This window comes from Strix uralensis, chromosome 1, assembly GCF_047716275.1.
Source record: "Strix uralensis isolate ZFMK-TIS-50842 chromosome 1, bStrUra1, whole genome shotgun sequence".
Taxonomy (NCBI): domain Eukaryota; kingdom Metazoa; phylum Chordata; class Aves; order Strigiformes; family Strigidae; genus Strix; species Strix uralensis.
This window is the reverse complement of record NC_133972.1, coordinates 53078271-53095680: the sequence shown is the minus strand read 5'-3', so window position 1 is coordinate 53095680 and position 17410 is coordinate 53078271. Positions and strand designations below refer to the sequence as shown.

At 41.2% G+C, this 17410-nt stretch overlaps 1 protein-coding gene across 1 annotated transcript in view; it reads right to left on the bottom strand.

Annotated features, from left to right (window-relative positions):
- GAD2 (glutamate decarboxylase 2) overlaps nucleotides 1-17410 on the bottom strand; it is a 41095-nt gene that overhangs the window by 15750 nt on the left and 7935 nt on the right. Inside the window, exons 6-8 of the mRNA XM_074866439.1 lie at nucleotides 17213-17325; nucleotides 13183-13298; nucleotides 2965-3044 (exon numbers count right to left, since the gene is read on the bottom strand). Coding sequence (XP_074722540.1) covers nucleotides 2965-3044; nucleotides 13183-13298; nucleotides 17213-17325 — 309 coding nt within the window. The remainder of the gene's footprint in view (nucleotides 1-2964; nucleotides 3045-13182; nucleotides 13299-17212; nucleotides 17326-17410) is intronic.

Here is a 17410-nt window from a genome sequence, read left to right as displayed (position 1 = left end):
CTGTATTTGCAACACCTTTAGTATGAACCATTTACCTAAGATTCAGACTCAGTGGTATAAATCTTGAAAGCTAATTTATGAAATCCTGTAAATGAATTAGGCGCAAGATAAAACAGTGCTGATACTGAATATTGAGGTTAAGGTATTCTTTGCTTCAGCTGCAAGCAAGACTATCTAAAGAGAGTACGCATAACAGCAATACAAACATGACAGCTACCCACATTACAGGAATAAAGTCTTTGCTAGCTTTGAATGTTGTCCATTTAGATTAATATTATTTTTTTAAAGACCTTTTCAGATTTTTTCTTTCACTAAGCAGTGATTTCCTGTTGCTATAAAAAAAAGAACAACCTTTACTAAAGCTCAAAACAGTAGCTTCAGGGAAACTAATAAAAACATTAGTTTTAGTATTGATTTTGCATAAAAAAGCCTGGTGTTTTCATGACATTTAGATGGATGTAAATATAAAAATATATTATTCATTTCTTGTAATAAGATACTGCTAGGTATTGTAAGTTTTCATCCTTACACAGCTCACAATAAGACAGTAATTATTTCAGTGGAAATGGGTTTGTACTGCTAAGCATTTTTGCAAAAACTGTCCTGCATTTGATGTGTTCAAAACACTAAACACTAAAATAACTGAAAATAAAAAGGTCTACAAGTGTAAAAATTATCCCTGATTTTTCTTGCAGAAGTTCCAAGGTCTAAAGAGTATTCAACTCTTCAGTTTCCCCCTCTCTGTGAGTTTCCCCCAGTTACACGTACATGTTCAGAGAAAAGCAGTAATTGTCTTCTCTACAAAAATGGTTTCTGGGATCACTAAAAGAATAAAGAAAAAAACCACACGCCAAAGGAAGGCAATGAGTTCCTCCTCCAAACACAGTTTAGATGTTGGTCTTTTATCAGTTTCTTATTTGTTGAGCTTGTGCATAGAAACACACAGAGAACTGGGCAGATCCCTTCATTGCCCGAATTTTTTTATCAAGGAAAGTAATTATCCAGCCTCTGGCCACATCGAGTACATGCAGGAATTCACGGCCAGAAAAGTGCAATGTCCAAGCAGTGTCAAGCTTTACCAAGGAGTAAGCAGTAGGCTGGTTTTGAGTATAGTTCTAACACATGCTGGAGCACACAATCCCCCCACTCCAAATCTAGCAAACTAGCCAACAGCATTGCTTACTTGCACAGCGTTTTCACATCTTATCACCTGAGCTCAGATGACCTGCATGCTCGTCCTTAGACAAACCTCACCCAGATAATGTGTCAGGGGTTGCATGAGATGTGTTAGGCAGCATCAGAGGCAGGGGGGCTACTGGTTGAGGCAGAAGAGACCCAGCACCAATAGGACACTGAGGATAGAATGAGTGTTAGTGTCAAAGTCTTCTCATATTACCTACATCTGTACACAGTCTTCATTGCTGTCACACCAGACTGAAATGTTTTGACCCCAAAACTGCAGCTAATACACTACTGCTACCAAAATGTCTGAGTGGCAGTAAAAGAGGCAATGGAGATGTATGGTTGTCCAGGATGGGGTATCAGCAAGAACATGATTTTCTGCATGTTCTCCTGGCTTAAAATTCACCACACATTTACACAGTCCCATGATACAGCACAACCAGGCAAAGTTGGAGGGTGTGGGTCAAGATGGGGAAGAGCCACCAGGAAATATACTTGGTCATGCTGGAAACATCAAAAAGATCTCATGGTGTTCCTTCATCCTCCCACAGGTCCACCTCTTCACAGAGGGTCATCTCCACAGCACCAGTCCACATCCTGTGCAAACAACCTGCTTTGTCCTGGTGGTGTCTGCTGGCATTTGGTGATACACACAATAATCCTTCTGTTTACTTCAGGGTGGGCAGGGTAAGCATTGTGGTCTTCACAGAAAATCATCACACTGGATTTGCACAAGAAAAGGAAGACATGACTTCACTGATCCATGTCTGTCTTTAGAGAATAGAAACAATCGGAAGGTTTATTTTGATGTGTGTTGGTTGTGTTGATGTTGTCATTAATTCCTCTTCAAGGTGTGCTCAGTCTTTTGTTAATAAAGAGATAATAAATCCATAATTCAATATGCAGGCACTGTGATTAGCACTGTAAATTACCCTTCTTCTAATGTGGGAGCAGAGTATTTTGATAGCAGTAAAATCTTCCATTTATGCTAGATCCATAAATAATTCAATAGCTTATAACAATGATATTTGGGACTCATAGGAAGAGCATTTTCTATTGCAAAGATTCTCAGTAGAATCAAGAATGTTTGTTCTATCAATTTTTGTCCCATAGAAAGTTTTTTCCGTAATATTAAAAATCTTCATCAGAACATGTTCATTTTGCTAATATACCTTTGTTTTCTCACAATGGGTTTTCAGAAGAGAACCCAACCCTTTTAGTTGGGTAAGTTAAGCAAGAAGTTATCTACCACCGGTTTTGTAGAGCCTGTGGGACCTGTAGGTTAGGCGCCTGCTGTCCAGCTGAGAAAGATGGTGGGGACATGAAGTAACAGAATTACATCATCAAAGGCTCCTCAATATTTTACTCCTATAAAAGGCCCACTTCAGCTCATTTTAATGGATCAAAATCTGAGAGTCTCTAAATGCTCTATTTTGACCAAAACAAGCTTCTTCCTGGTTACTTAGCAGAACGTGTAAAAAATGATTGTTAGCTTGATATTTTGTTTCACTTCAGGATGGAAGAAAAAAAAGCATCAGAAATGCCTGAGGAAGGGAACTTTTAAGACGGTTTTATGAGCTCCAAAAACTGACTCGTAAAGAAGCTACTGACAGAGCCAGTTCCTCAACTGGGATAAAGCAGGGTAAGGTTACTGAAGATGATAGCGCTACGATGAATTATACCAACTGCTGACTACGTTCTATATGCTCTCTCTGAGCTGAGCACCTGAAGATCCTCTTCTATGTACCGATAAAAAGAGCTGTATTTGGCATCTTTACTTACCTTTCATCACATCTAATCAAAATCACACTATCAGTACCAATACCCAAGGCCGCAGCTCCTTTCTTCACAGAAAAGTGACTCTGAAAAAATACATCATTATTTTTATTATTATTATTTCTTATCTAGTTCAGTATAAAAGGCTATACTCTTGCAAGCCCTTAAGCAAGTAGTCCCACATAGGCAGTAATTCTATTCATAGCCTTTTTGGAAACTGATCACTAATTTGAGGCTTCATATCAGGTCACTAGAGTCAATTAGAGAAACAGCTATCGCTCTAATCTGGATTTACTCCTGGAAAATTAAATACACAATTGTAGCTGATGATGGACCCAAATTCTGTCCTTGATGCATACCTGAAGCTTCTGTTGTTTGTACAGATTCAGCTATGAACTTGATTTACTGAAACAAAAAAATTCTCCCCTAGAGAATTAATTTAGTTTGTGGCATCCAGAGTGATGTGCTTCTGCTATGTAACTTCTGGCCAAATAATATACTGAGAGAAATTAAGACAGGAAGCCTAATTGTGATCTCATGCCAGTGAAAGCTTGTAATAACTCCTATTAATAAATAAAGCTACTGCAGCTTAAAACCAGAACTGGGCTATTAGTAAGACTATTAGTTAATCTGTATGTACAGAATAAAATGTGGAAGTTATATACTGGAGTACAAGTCAGCCTAATTTTCTCTAGCTCATAGGACTTAACTCCTGAGCCAGTGTTGGTTTATAATTCTAATTTAAATCCTAGTGATTATGATAATGAAATAGTTTTATATCAAATTATACCACCAAGAATCTGATTTTGTATTAACTCAAACCCAGCTGTAACAATATTGTCCAAAGTAATTTTAACTACAGATTGTTAAACTTTAAAAAAATGGAAATTCTTTATGTATACTACAGTACCATTAGCTTAGGATGTAACACTATAAAAAAAGATCAAGGAGATAAAAATCTAACAGGGCTTTTTAGGTGTCCATGATGTTAAAGAAGAAAGGAAGACATATAGTCTACAGAAGACCACAAATCAGAGAAGTAATCACTATTGCTTTGTCAAGGGAGTATTTGGCTTGAACAGTAATGAAAGCAGCACAGAGCTGTGGGGAAAGAGATGCACACAATGGTTACACACGTCTGCTTCACTTAAAGGTCGTGCAGTCAGTGGGATTCCACTGCATACTGAAGGGCTCTGTACATAATGAACACTTTGAGACATTAAAGTCAATTCTAAACCAACTTTGTGAAACACAGAAGAGTAGAACTGCAACATGTACGTTCAACTTAACAAGTAAAAAAACCAAGTTTTAAAAATTGCCCGGGAGGTAGCTCTCATTGAGTCCTGACTGCTATGGTTAAGGTTGCATTAAGTTTCCACTCCAGACTCCATTTTTCATATGCCTGTATCTCACCATTTTGGGTGAAATGTTTCAAGTTTTCGTGATGCCCACTGACTTTTTCAATATTCAGACATTTTTAAGAAGTTCAGATTGCTCCTGAGCCATGATTCACTGATGATACATGGACAATTTGAAAACACTTCTTCAATTCATTTTTTTAAATGAAGTGGGTTGGTATAGCTGTCCCCATGGGTCATGGCTGCAGTATACCAACTATGTGTATTGACCAGCCATTGACCCATTGCCTAGACCTAAAATCAGCTTTTCAGGCTGCAGTACAACAAACCATCCTAGCCCTCAACTAAGCACGCTCTGAAATGTAAACATATGCATGTCAGGACTGACTTTCGCACAAGCTGATGATCAAATGAAACACGTACCCATGCGCTTAGATGAGCAGCAACAGATTTGTGCCTGTGCTTAAGTGTTTTGCTGAATTAGACTGGGTTCATTGCAGCTAGTCTAATCAGGCTTAAGTCATTAAGTAGGCTCCCTCTGCATTCTGGGGGCAACAGGCACCTCCAGGAAGGATTCATCCAGCATGAGGGTTGCTGGAGTGGGTGCCAAATGACATCAGTTGAGGGGATTTCTACCCCTTCCCTATGGACCAAGCCCTGTGATATCTGCTATCTGTGAGAGTGGAAAGTGTACAGCACCTGCAAGCACCAGTGCTCTGGAAACTGGTAGATGTTTGATTTTAACACACTGTTATTGTCTAGTCTATTAAAACCACAGGTTAGTGGTATACTCAGATTAAATATGGAGTTTGACCTGTTGTTTTTCTAGTTGGGAGTCATAAGGTGCTAGAAACTATTTATACACTGAACATCATGGGCCTGCTCAGCCATCACACTGATATTTTTCATGGCACGTTCTTTATTTCATGAAACCAGATTTTTGAACCAACACATTTCCATGAGCTTCATCAGCTTCACTAAAGTCAGCGGACTTTTCCCAAGTACAAACGCACTGTAGATTAAGGCTTGGACTGACACCAATCCACAAACCTCTACATGTTTCCTGGTTTCAGCTGGGATAGAGTTAATTGCTTTCCTAGTAGCTGGTATAGTGCTGCATTTTGGATTTAGGATGAGAATAATGTTGGTAACACACTGATGTTTTAGTTGTTCCTAAGCAGTGTTTACACTAAGTCAAGAACTTTTCAGCTTCTCACCCCACTCCACCAGCAAGTAGGTTGGGGGGCACAAGGAGTGGGGAGGCAACGCAGGCAGGACAGCTGACCCGAACTGGCCAAAGGGATGTTCCATACCATATGATGTCATGCTCAGTATATAAACTGGGGAGAAAGCTCGGTGGGGGCTCCTGCTTGGGAACTGGCTGGGCATTGTTTGGCAGGTGATGAGCAATTGCATTGTGCATCACTTGTTTTGTATATTATTATTATTGCTATTATTGTTATTAATAATAACAAACAAGAGTTGTTATTATTATTATTATTATTGTTATTATTATTATTATTATTCTCCCTTCCTTTTCTGTCCTGTTAAACTGTCTTTATCTCAACTCAGGGATCTTTCTTTCTTTTTCCCAATTCTCTACCCTATCCCACTGGGTGGGTGGGAGTGAGCGAGCAGTTGTATGGTGTTTAGCTGCCTGACAGGTTAAACCACAACAACATGGAAGATACTGAAGTCTCTTCCCAGCCTTGCAGGTCTCCCTGAGCCCCATGATGCAGCAATGCCACTTTATGAGAGCAGGGAGGAGGAGAGGCCATGAGGAGGCTACCAGCATGAGGAGGCTTATAAAAAATTCCCAAGCTTAGGAAGATTATCTTTGAACTTTGCAAAAACTGAAACAGAGCTAGAATATTGCTAGCATAATGACAGTTCATTGATATGCCTTGTGAAGCTAGAATTGAATTTATATAATTAAAAAAATTTAATCTGTTTTTTATTCATGTATTACACAAACTGATGTGCACATACTAGGTAATGTAATCTATAAACACAGGTAGAGGTATAGAAGTGAAGAGTCACTGGGTTTTGAGTCAAGGACATTACATTGATTCATTTTGCTCCTTATTCCGTGCTAGTTAAAACAGATTTACCATTGCAATTTGTTTTTCTAATGGAAAATAGAACTATTCAAAGTGCCTTAAAACAGAAAATACAGATTTGAATGGTTTACTATGAGGAATAAAATGAAGCCCATGTGCTCAAAGGCATCCACTGGAATATGGCCAAACTCAGCTGCCTCATTGAGAAGTCTCATGGCACCGCTAAAACAGCACTGGAGAAACAAATGAATGTAGTGCTGATAGCTCGGTTGCCTGAAGGCTTTTTACAGACTGAAGGGAATTCAGCAGTCAGGAACCAAAACAAGTTTAGGGATAAATTGAGAAGAAATACAGAAGTCTGGGCACAGAAGGGCAAATGCAATTACAATTTCTAAATAAACTTTGAATATAAAATTGCTCAATCTGTGTATACAGTCACAGATATATGACTGCTGTTATGTTTTTGTGTCTCAGAGTAACATCAGAGGAATTACTCCAACTGACTGAGAGGCTCTGAAAGAGCCAAGATGAAAGTGAAAATGGAAAAAATATAGTTTTAAGAGCAAAGAAAACTTCCATAATGATGATGATTATTAAACTTTGTTTTAATATTCCTGGGATGGAGCTGAAAACTTGGTTGTCTGTGTAACATAAAGGTAAACAGAAAAATACAAAGGTCAAAGAGACAGAAAGGTTTGCAGAAATAAGTGGGAACAACTGACAGATTCAGCTGGGCTAATGGGGAAGAAGGATGTTAATTGTGACACCTTTGGGAATATGGGGGCTACAGACTGTTTGGCCACGCAAGGAAGTGAGCTTGAACACCACCTTTCACGACACAGCCATGTAGGAGTCACGCAGATCTGCAGTCTTATTTATGGTGGGAGAAACAGGGTCAAAAAGGGAGGAGAGGGCAGACTGCCTGATGCCAGTCCCAAAGGAAAAACCAGGCTAGCAGGCCCAGAGTTTCACCCCTGTCCTATGCTTGCCAGAGACAGGAGGACACACACGTGGGAGTGGGCTGTGACTGCAGCTTTCCCACTCCCTCCCCTCATGCACTGCGAAAGGGTGCATGGGAGACTACAAATGCATCCTCAATAGAGATGAGCCTCAATTTCTCTCTGAAAAGAAACGTGGTTAAAATTCAGTGGTGAAGGAAAAGGTATAGAGTATTAGGCAGTATTAGTGACAAAAGCTATTTTTGGTCAGAAAAAAAATTGGTGATTTTGAGCCAGGGGAATTTTTCCTTTCTCTAAAATTTCAAATGCTGTTAGGAATAGGTTTGTTTGCCTGATAGCCATTTTCTCATGGTTAGCTTTGTAAAGTAAAACCACTGTAAATTTATTACAGGTCCAATAATGAATAGACCTTTTGGGAAAAGGAAGAATTAGAGTAATTAAAAATGTTATGCTGAAAAGTATGGCATTGTTATCTTAAATGAACAGTGCTTCAGTATACAGATGCTTCTATTTTTACAGCTTGCTAAATTACTTGCTCATAATCTGGCATGGTTGAAGCTGTCAGGAAGAACCATCCTAATGCCATGAGCCCCAAAGGCCACACGGCTGGTTTTTCAGATTGCAGTTTCTCCCTGCTCACATCAATGCAGAGTGGCACAAGGTTTGTGGAGGGAGCTTGTCAGGAGCAAGTTCCCAAATGCTGAGCAAGCCGAGCCATCCAGCAGCCACATCCTCTCTGAGGTCTGCAGGTTTTGTCACCGGCAGCCTGGTGTCCAGCAGACCTGGACCCCCAGCCTCACCCCATCAGCCACAAACCAGCAAAGGGGCCGAACACACTTTCCTCTCCACCTCTCCTGGGCTTTAAACAGTGCGGGATCCCTGGATGCATAGGCTGGGCTACCTCCTCCTTCATTTTAATCACCTAAAAGTTTTTGGCTGGTCTAGGCTTGCTGTTTGGGCTCCCTCAATAGTGGGGAAGAAAAGGTACCTCCAGAAGGCACCTCATCCCCAAGGCTTTGCCATCCATTTTAGATCAGGGTGAGTTGTCTTTTGCAGATCTTGCTCTCTTTTTATTTGCTATAAAAAGTGTATAGACTAACTCAGATTAAAAGTTTATACTTTAGGCGATTAAAGTTAAGTTACGTGAATCCTACCTTTAACATTTAATTGCAAACTACAGCTGTCCCTTCAGTTATTTACAAAAAGAGTATAATGTGTCCCATCACATTTTTAAATACAGGTAATGACATATATGTTTGCTATTGTTTGCTTTAGCTACTGCTATTCAGTTTTAAAAGTTGTATGTTACTGTCAGAAGAGAAATTAATGTATTGTTTCTGCACAACATACTAATATTTCCATCTTTTGCATTTTTGAAATATGTAACTTCATACTGCTTTTCTAATCCAGCAAGACTCACTTGTTTTCTTCTAGGTTAGTTTTACAGCATTATCTGTGGGTAAAAAATGTTGCACTGAGTTCAGGAGGATCCTGTGGCAGTGTAAGAGTTGCAAGATACCAACCAGATGAAGGATTAGACCCAAATGATGAATGTCTCTTTTGGGATAGGCTGCCCTAGAGCACTATTTTTCTGGGAAATGGTTTTATGTGATTTGAATGGTGTCACTTGAATTAAGTTGCTCCTCAAATAAGACCAAATTTTCACTGTTTCCCCTGGCTTCAAACACCACCAAAAAATACTTTTCTAGTTATTACGCATTAGGTAATACAAAGAAAGAATGTGTGAATCCATGAATTTGATTTTTAGTTTCCTTACATGGGAACAAACTACTCCCTACTTACTCTGTATGCTCAGAAGTATAATTTACAGCTTTATAATTTACAGCTTCATAATTTATGCTACCAAACAGAAAACACAATCTCCAGGCTCCTCAAATCTTCCCCTGGAAGCCCCACTGCACAGGTCACCCCTTAGACTGCCCCTTGCAGGCAGCAGGCCTGCAAACTGTCTCCTAAGTCGCCTGGCCAGAGGGCAACCCTACGTACCATGGAACTGGTGGGACTAGAGATCAGCTTTTCGTTCAACACAGAAACCAAACCAAAATCTTCCCTAGACTGTGTGAAATGAAGGTCTGTTGAGCTGTCTGCTTTGAGACCGAAGTCACTTTTTAATTCACTTCTGCCTCAGCGCCAAGAACCTCCATATTAGGTTTCAGAAGCTGTTCAGACAAAAAACTTGCCAAAGCCACTCTTCTCTCACAGCTATCAGTGTAGTTTGCTGTATTCCCTGCAAGTAATGGTGCTTGGCCACATGGGGAAATCAGCATACAAGAAGCTGAAGTGGTGATTTATTTCTAATTGCCTCCTCTGATCTAGTTGCTGTGTGGATGCTGTGTGTGCGATTGCTGTGAAGGTGCGCTCCTACCACCACAGACAAGCCACCTCTCACAGGTGCTCCCCCAGAGGATGAGGTGCCTCCGAGTATGTCCAGCTGTCTACAACACTGACACCTTACACCTGAGCAGCCAACAGACCAGACCCTCCCTTCACAGTCAGTGGATACCGGAGCTGCACTCCCAGTGAAACCTTGGGCAGGAGCTAGTTCACTCCCCAAGAGCAGTGCAGATGGGGGGAGGCAGAGAGAACCTCTCTGTGTCCCCTTGAGTCTCTAACTGGGTGAAGAGGTCCCTTATTGTCAGATCAGACTCAATCACCTGCCAGTTCTTACTCTGCATTTTCTTTTCCAAAACTATGACAGGATTTGTACTGCTATTTCCTTGGTGAGCACCTGACACAGTGCTCCTCCTTAGGGGGTTGCTAGAGGGGTGGGAAATGAGGAAAGCTGATGTGGACTACATGAGTACAGTCTTGCTGGGTTGGAGAACAGAGGAGATGAAGAAATCTCTATGTGTTTCCAATTATGCCCCGTTTTTTCTCATTCTCTGAACTGTGGATTGAATCCATACAGCCCTTAATTAAACATCAAGTCCATGGAGAAGCTGCAAGTTTCTTAAGCTATTTTTATACTACCAATAAAAAGGCCAAAGGCTGTTTTGTAACCTGAACCCAACTAGTCTCTACAGCTGAACTTTTCCCCTCTGCACCCCTTTTCTCCTCAGAGTAAGATGACTTTGTCCTTTTTGCCTGCTAGAGGTGATCTCTCTTCCATACTATTCCCAGCTATTGTTGGTTACTGTTTGAGAGAGTGCTAGCTGGTCAGGTCAAAATCACAACAGGGAATGGGTTCAACAGGACTTGCCTTATAGGCAAATGGATCAGCTAAAATATTCTGACAAGGCAGCTCTCCCTTTCAGCTGCTTTCTCCACACTGAAAAAGGGATGTGCTCAGCTGAACACTCTCAGCAGCCTAAAGCTGATGCACTGGGACACAGGAGGCGGCCTTCATCTTAGATTTTTCATTGCATTTGAAACGATAGACTAAAATAGGTTTTCACAACTGGCATCCATCACTTTTACCCCTCTGAGTTAAGGTCTCCTGCGTCATGTGCAGTCCAGAACTGCTGCTCTGAAGGACATCACTCTGCTCCTGCACCAATACAGATGAAAGAAACACTGATAATGCACTGGTGAATAGAGAGGATTGAATTAAGTCCTGAACGCAAGTGCATCTCAGTGAAATTATACCTGGGCCAAGACTGACCCACTAGTGCACTTCACCATCACTGGAAAGAGACATAAACAGAAGGATAGTGAGAGATAGAAAGTCACGGTCCTACTGAACAGCTCGAGGAAGATCTGCTTACTGGGAACATGCATGGGTGGAATAGTCACATCACCTATTTTAGGCACCTAATGTAGGTTGGGTATGTCAGGAGGCTGATCTCTATATATGGTCAATACACAGAAATAGATGAACCCCTCCCAAAGGTGATTTAGAACATCTATATTAAGGAATATTTAGGTTCCTAATTTGGATGCTCTGGGTTTCTCTCCAGAGGTGCCTCTCTTCACTGGTTGTGCAGAGTAAGACTCCTAATTTAGGAACATGATGCACTCCTAAATTAGGAAGGGAATTACTTAGCACCTGTGAATTATTCCTCCCTTCCCTTCTCCACCAATGGCAGCTGAACCTATCACAGCATCCAACTGAGGCCAGATTCTGATTACAGTAATATTGGCGGCAACTGTGGCATAACTTCATTCATTTATAGTAATGACTAGTAGAAATGAAAACAGAGTCTGGTCTGGGATGCTGAAATTCTTGTCTGAAAACTGCTGATATTGGAATCTTTGCTTCTGACTGAAAATTTCAAGACAAAAATCTCCAAGTTTCTAAACACATACAGTAACTTTAAGCTTTGTTTACTATCATGCCACATGTGCAGAGCATGGGGAAATGATAGTATCCCACTTATAGTCTGCTTGTTCCATGGCCATCGTCTTACAAGAGCATCCAACTGTGGCAGAGAGAAACCACAATCAGGCTGGGGAATCTAAAAGTAAGTAGAAGATCAGCATGATGTGATTGTCGTGCTAAGGGAACTGCTTCTTCCCTGGCATGCAAACACAATTATTAAAGCTCATTTCATTATTTTGAGACTGATAGCACAATTTGGATCATTGTTTAACATTCCATCGCTATGAATACAATGAAATTCTCTAATGATTAATAGGATTTTTTATTTTAAATAATCATGCTGAACCTTATTTGCAAGACTTAATACGTCTGTAACTTCCATATGAATAATGCATCTCTAGCTGTACAGCCAACTTCAGAGAGTTGCTACTAATGTGTAGAATATCCTCCTCTTCAACTGCTTTGGGTACAATTATTCTGCAACGCAGAGCCTGCTGTTGTGTATCGTATCCCATCTTATTGCCATGAAAGGCATCTTCAGAGGGATTTCCTCCTAGACATTTCTGATCAGTTTTTAGGACACTTTGCTCTTCACACTTGCACAGAATGGAAACGTTCTCTGAGAAGCCAAAACAGCCAACCAGGAGGATGTTGTTACCTAACATGGACAGTATCCTGTTGAGCCTCAGGCATGAAAGAGTCCTTTCTAGCTGAGCCCACACAGCTGGAGAGAAATTTAGAAGGGGACCATGAAGCCCAAAGATAGCTCACAGCTCCTCCTGGGTATAGCCCTTCCTCTTCCCCTTCCTCCTGCACTCGTATTCTCCACTATAAGCTGCAAGGAGTTTTAAACGGCCATAAAGCTGAAATAACCCCCCAATACAGACACAAATATGACTTCTGTATGGTTGTTCAAATAGCAAAAAACTGTGTTTCTCCCATGAGGAGCACTCTGATTCCTCCTGTGCCCATCTCCCCTCACCTCTTGCACTGCCAGATCCCGTTGGTGCCTGTGATGAACCCCTGTGTGCTGAAGCTTTTGCTCACAGGCAGAAACCCACAGCAAAGCCCAGTTCCCCACTGTATACTGCAGCTGCTCTGCTGTACACACACAGCACTTCCATACTACTGTCTTCAGGTATGTTATCACCCTCTCATTAAGTAACAGCAGGAGTGGTTTCAACTAAAAACATTTTGACTCAAAGTGATTTCTGTTCCCCTACAGTGACCTGAACAAAAGACATTCCTGGCAGAAAGTGCTGAAGCCTGATGATGAGCTCTCATCGTCTGACGTGGTCCTTACCACTCACATGAACATTTATACGGACACAAGTGAGAGCAAAAAAAGGTCAGTGGTTTGTTGAGCCTGCCCTCCCTGGGTTTCAGCCACAGAAAACTGCACAGCTCATCCCTCTATGCATCAGAGCCAGCCCCTTCCCATTTTTTTATTTCCAGTGAAGGAATAACAGAAATGAAGACAGTTGGCTACAAATTGCCATTCAGCTATTTTCTTCATCATAAATTCATACAAGCAGATGTAACAGATAGGAAAAAACAGAAACACATACATGTTCTGATGTGAAGGCAACCAGTCTGGGAATAGCTGCCATTCCTTTTTCTTTAACTTCTGGGAACATCTTGAAACGTGCAATCAACATAGCATACATGTTAGATATGGCACCACCTGGAGTCCACAGTAATATACTGTTACTTTTTCTATGCATTATAATATCATTGCAGAACAAATGACAAGTCTTGCTACAGTTTTTCTAATTCTAATGTTAATGTTTCTGCCTCACAGCAGAAACATGGAGTCTTCTTCCTGGTGCTCCTCACAGCTGGGCTGTGTATTAACAGAATCTACTACATCCAAGTAACAATTTATACAAAAAGTACTACTGCAAAAAATAACTGGGGCTTCCTTTCATCCTCATTTTTGCTACCATTTCTCCTTCAGTCCCCAACCTTATCTTTTCATATGCCATCAACACATGATGTTTCACCTCTCAAGCAGATGCCACCACAAGGCAACTTCCTAAGGGGCTTCCAAGTGCAACCCAATCTGCGCTCTCCCCTCCCAAACCAGGGTGGCGTTTCATGCCCTGGCTCTGAGGAAACCCACACACTGGAGCGGGGGGTGGGAAGAAAAAGGAAAAAGGGTCATTCTAACAAAAATTTTTCTTTTTATTTGTCCTCTGACGGGAGCAAGGGGAAAAGGTTAGATGTCCCTAACCCTACCCTTAAAATCACTAGCATGCATTGACTTAAAATACCTATTTCAAGATGGATATTTTACCCACTTTAAGATGGGTATCAAATGACAGCTCTGCAGTATTCTGTTCCCGTATTTCAATTGTCAATGTATAAATTAAAAACAAGCACTTCATTTTTCCTTTTTGAGATTTTTTATGAACTCGAGTGTCTGTGTCTACAGTGGGACAATATTTGGCTATACATTAATGCTGCATGAGCACTATGGGAATATAATGCAGAACCTGAGGCAGAGTCCGAGTACTTTTACATATGTATGCACACACACACAGACATATGTATACATAAAATCCATCAGTTTTATCCTGTATATATACTGTATATATACAGACTGATTATATATTGATGTTTATGCACATATATTTATATAAAGCAAAGGTCTATACTGATCATGGTTTAGGCTTTTAAATGAACATGTCAGAGTGCAGCTGAGGTAGAGTTCAACTAACCCAACTTCCATCCATCTTAAAATGGAGTGAAGAGCACAAGACATGCACTTCCAGAAGGTGGTTGAGCTCATGCTAAGGTAGCTGTTTGCGGTAGGTGGGATGACTAGCCCTGCAGATGCAGTCACCTCTCTCCCTTGAATATATAGGAGCTGCTGTAACTAGTCCAGGGTAGACACCCAATGCTTGGACAGCCAAAGTGAGAAAAGATAAAATCCACCCTTTAAGCAGAACAAGGTAGCTCTGCTGAAAGCAGTGATGTTACACACGTTACACCAGTAGGATATATGTGCTGGCAAATTTAACATTGTTTTGACTTTTGTAAGATTTATATTTATCCCACTGGAGATATAGATACTGTTTCACAGCCCACAGAAACTGTGCCCTTCACTTCTAATCAGTGTCCTAGCTCTGCTCTTGCATCAAGGCTGCCCCTGCTCTGGGCTTTCCCTGACCTCACTGGCCCTCCTGTGAATCCAAGGGAAAATGCCACAGAGGGATGGCATCACTGTCATGGGGGTTGGTACAGACTGGTCTTTTTTCTACCTCTTCCAACTATCTTGAGAGGTATGAACATATTTCTACACCTCTTTCACAAATGACAAAACAAGAAATGGAGAGATTAAGAGGAAATGCTTGGGTGCCTGCCCCTAAAAAATGCAGATGTCACGTAATGGCTGCTGTTGATGATTTAGGTGACTGAACTAAGGTGTTCAAGTTGAAAAAATTTGGCCTATCTTGTCCAAAGTCACTGACTCAGTGTCAAAAGAATCAACACTGAAACGTTAAGTTTCTTCAATAACAGGCTTTCCTATTAGTATTTATCACCTAGCCATTTAACCTTAAGCTTATTAATAAGCACGCATTCTGCCTTTAATTTTGCAGCTGTGTTTACACCCACAGTTAATTGCAGGCAACAAAACACACCTACAGAATTTGGAGAATCTAATCAGGCCTTTATGCTTTTCATGTGTTGATACTGTAGATTTCATTTCAGAGAATGCAGAGAGCAAGAACCTCTTCTTCCCAACAGTACAGTCTTTAGAAGAAGTCGTGACAATTTGAAACAAGAAGACAGCATAGAGATTATTCTGATTATTGCCTAAAAAAGCAGAACCTGCACACTGGGCACTGCTGCCTTAAGAGTGAATTAGAAGGATGCGCTGTGCACAAACCAGAAATTGCAAAGAAAGGATGAGAGGGGGCAGCACTGCAAATGGTCAGCACGGGTACTCGCCTGCCAGAGCGCCTGTCTCCAAGCAGCTTTCAGCTAGATGAAGTGAGCTCCAGCATCTGACACACTACCAACATGCTGGCCTCCCAGGTCAGGCAGGGACCTTTCATAGACCCGGGAGGGACGGCCGTTTCTCCTGAGGCATACATCTTTCCTGACTCACACTATCTCAAGCACAGTTTGCCAGATTTGTGCAGATCTAGCACATGCACCGAGCCTCTCACCTCCGCCTGCCACCCATGTCCAGCATCTGCTCACCAGGTCTGGCTGAGCAGCACTGCTACTGCTCTTCTCTCCCCTCTTAGGTCCCTGACCACCCCAGCGGGGCTACTGTGGCTCAAACCTTCAAGGTGAGGAACTGAAGACCAACTGTACTGAGTCAGGCCAGGGACTGGACAGTAACCAACCACTGTCCAGTTTCCAAAACCTTTGGCTTAGGTTCTGGACTCATGATACACATTTAGATGCTGCTCTGTGTGATCGAAGCCACGGTTTTGGTCAGGATCTCTAAGCATGACAGTAAAAGCTGTCAGAGCTTTTCCTCTCAGTGCTTTTTGAATAAGGACTCAACTAGAAGTAATGTAAATTCTTCTCACCTTTCCCTCCACCTCTAGGTACAAAACTCCTGCATCACTTCCCCCATGCGCATTCAGATGCGAGAAGTTGAAGATGAGCCTTGCCTGATCTTCTGCACAGCATGAACTTTACCCTACATGGCCTTAGAGAGCTGAACATCCTAGACTGTTATCAGTGAGGCCTTTCCTTTGCTCAGTAGTCCAAACACTCTTTCCCCCTCCATTAGGTCAATGAACTTTCCTCCCAGAAGGGCTCCTTCCCCAACAGCTACTGGTCTGTTCTCTTTTGACAAGCCAAGATGCTATGACCAATGTCAATTCTTTCAATTTTTTTCAATTCAGCGAGATAGATAGGCCAAAGTTTTTAGCAATGAAATTCCAGAGTAAGATAGATGGTGACAAACAGTATAAATCAAAAGACTAAGTGGAATGATTAAAACAAACAAAAAAAAGTCTTAACAATGTAGTGTTTGTCAGAGTCAATGATTTCTCTACAGTTAATCACACTCATTCTTTGCCTTATTGACTTGCGCTGAAGGAACCAGGTTTCTGAGCCTTTAAGCACTGAGATTAACTAGCCACCCAAGTACCCCCACTGAGCTCCACAGACCAGCTGACACATGGAAAGCTAACTGCACACTGTAATGTTGTCAGGATCTTACTGACTCCACTAAAATTACTCTAAAGGGATGCTACGTCCTTCCCTCTTTGCCCCAATTTCCCCCGTGGTGATGGAGAGCATTGTTGTGTTTCTTCCTTCCATTATAATTAAAATACTCTTTCTTGTAATCCATAAAAAGTGGGGGCAAAGCAAAACTGCAAGGCAAATGTCTCTTCTGATTATGTTTCCCATGTGCCATTACAGCTGCTTATAATGCAGTGCAATTTGCTCAAACAGACCCTCATAATCAGATCCCTGAAATTCATAAACATGCAATACTTTATCTCAAAGAGGCCACTGGTGGTTATTAGCAAGTGTCCTCTTGAACATGCATATTTAATTATCTTTACTCTTTAAGGCACGTCATTTAGCATAGTCTGAAAAATAAAGAAAGCTTGAAATGTCATGTACCAGGTGAAAATATCCCATCGCCACAGCCCCCTGGCCAGCCAACCATCTCTCTCATTTTCCTTAGTGTGACATATTCCAAAAGTACAAACACTGGAGCAATTTCATAGGTGAACCTGAAATGTAGTAATGTCCATATTTAATGCTTTCATCTACAACACTAACACATCTTTTTCCAATATTACATTACATTATAGCCAA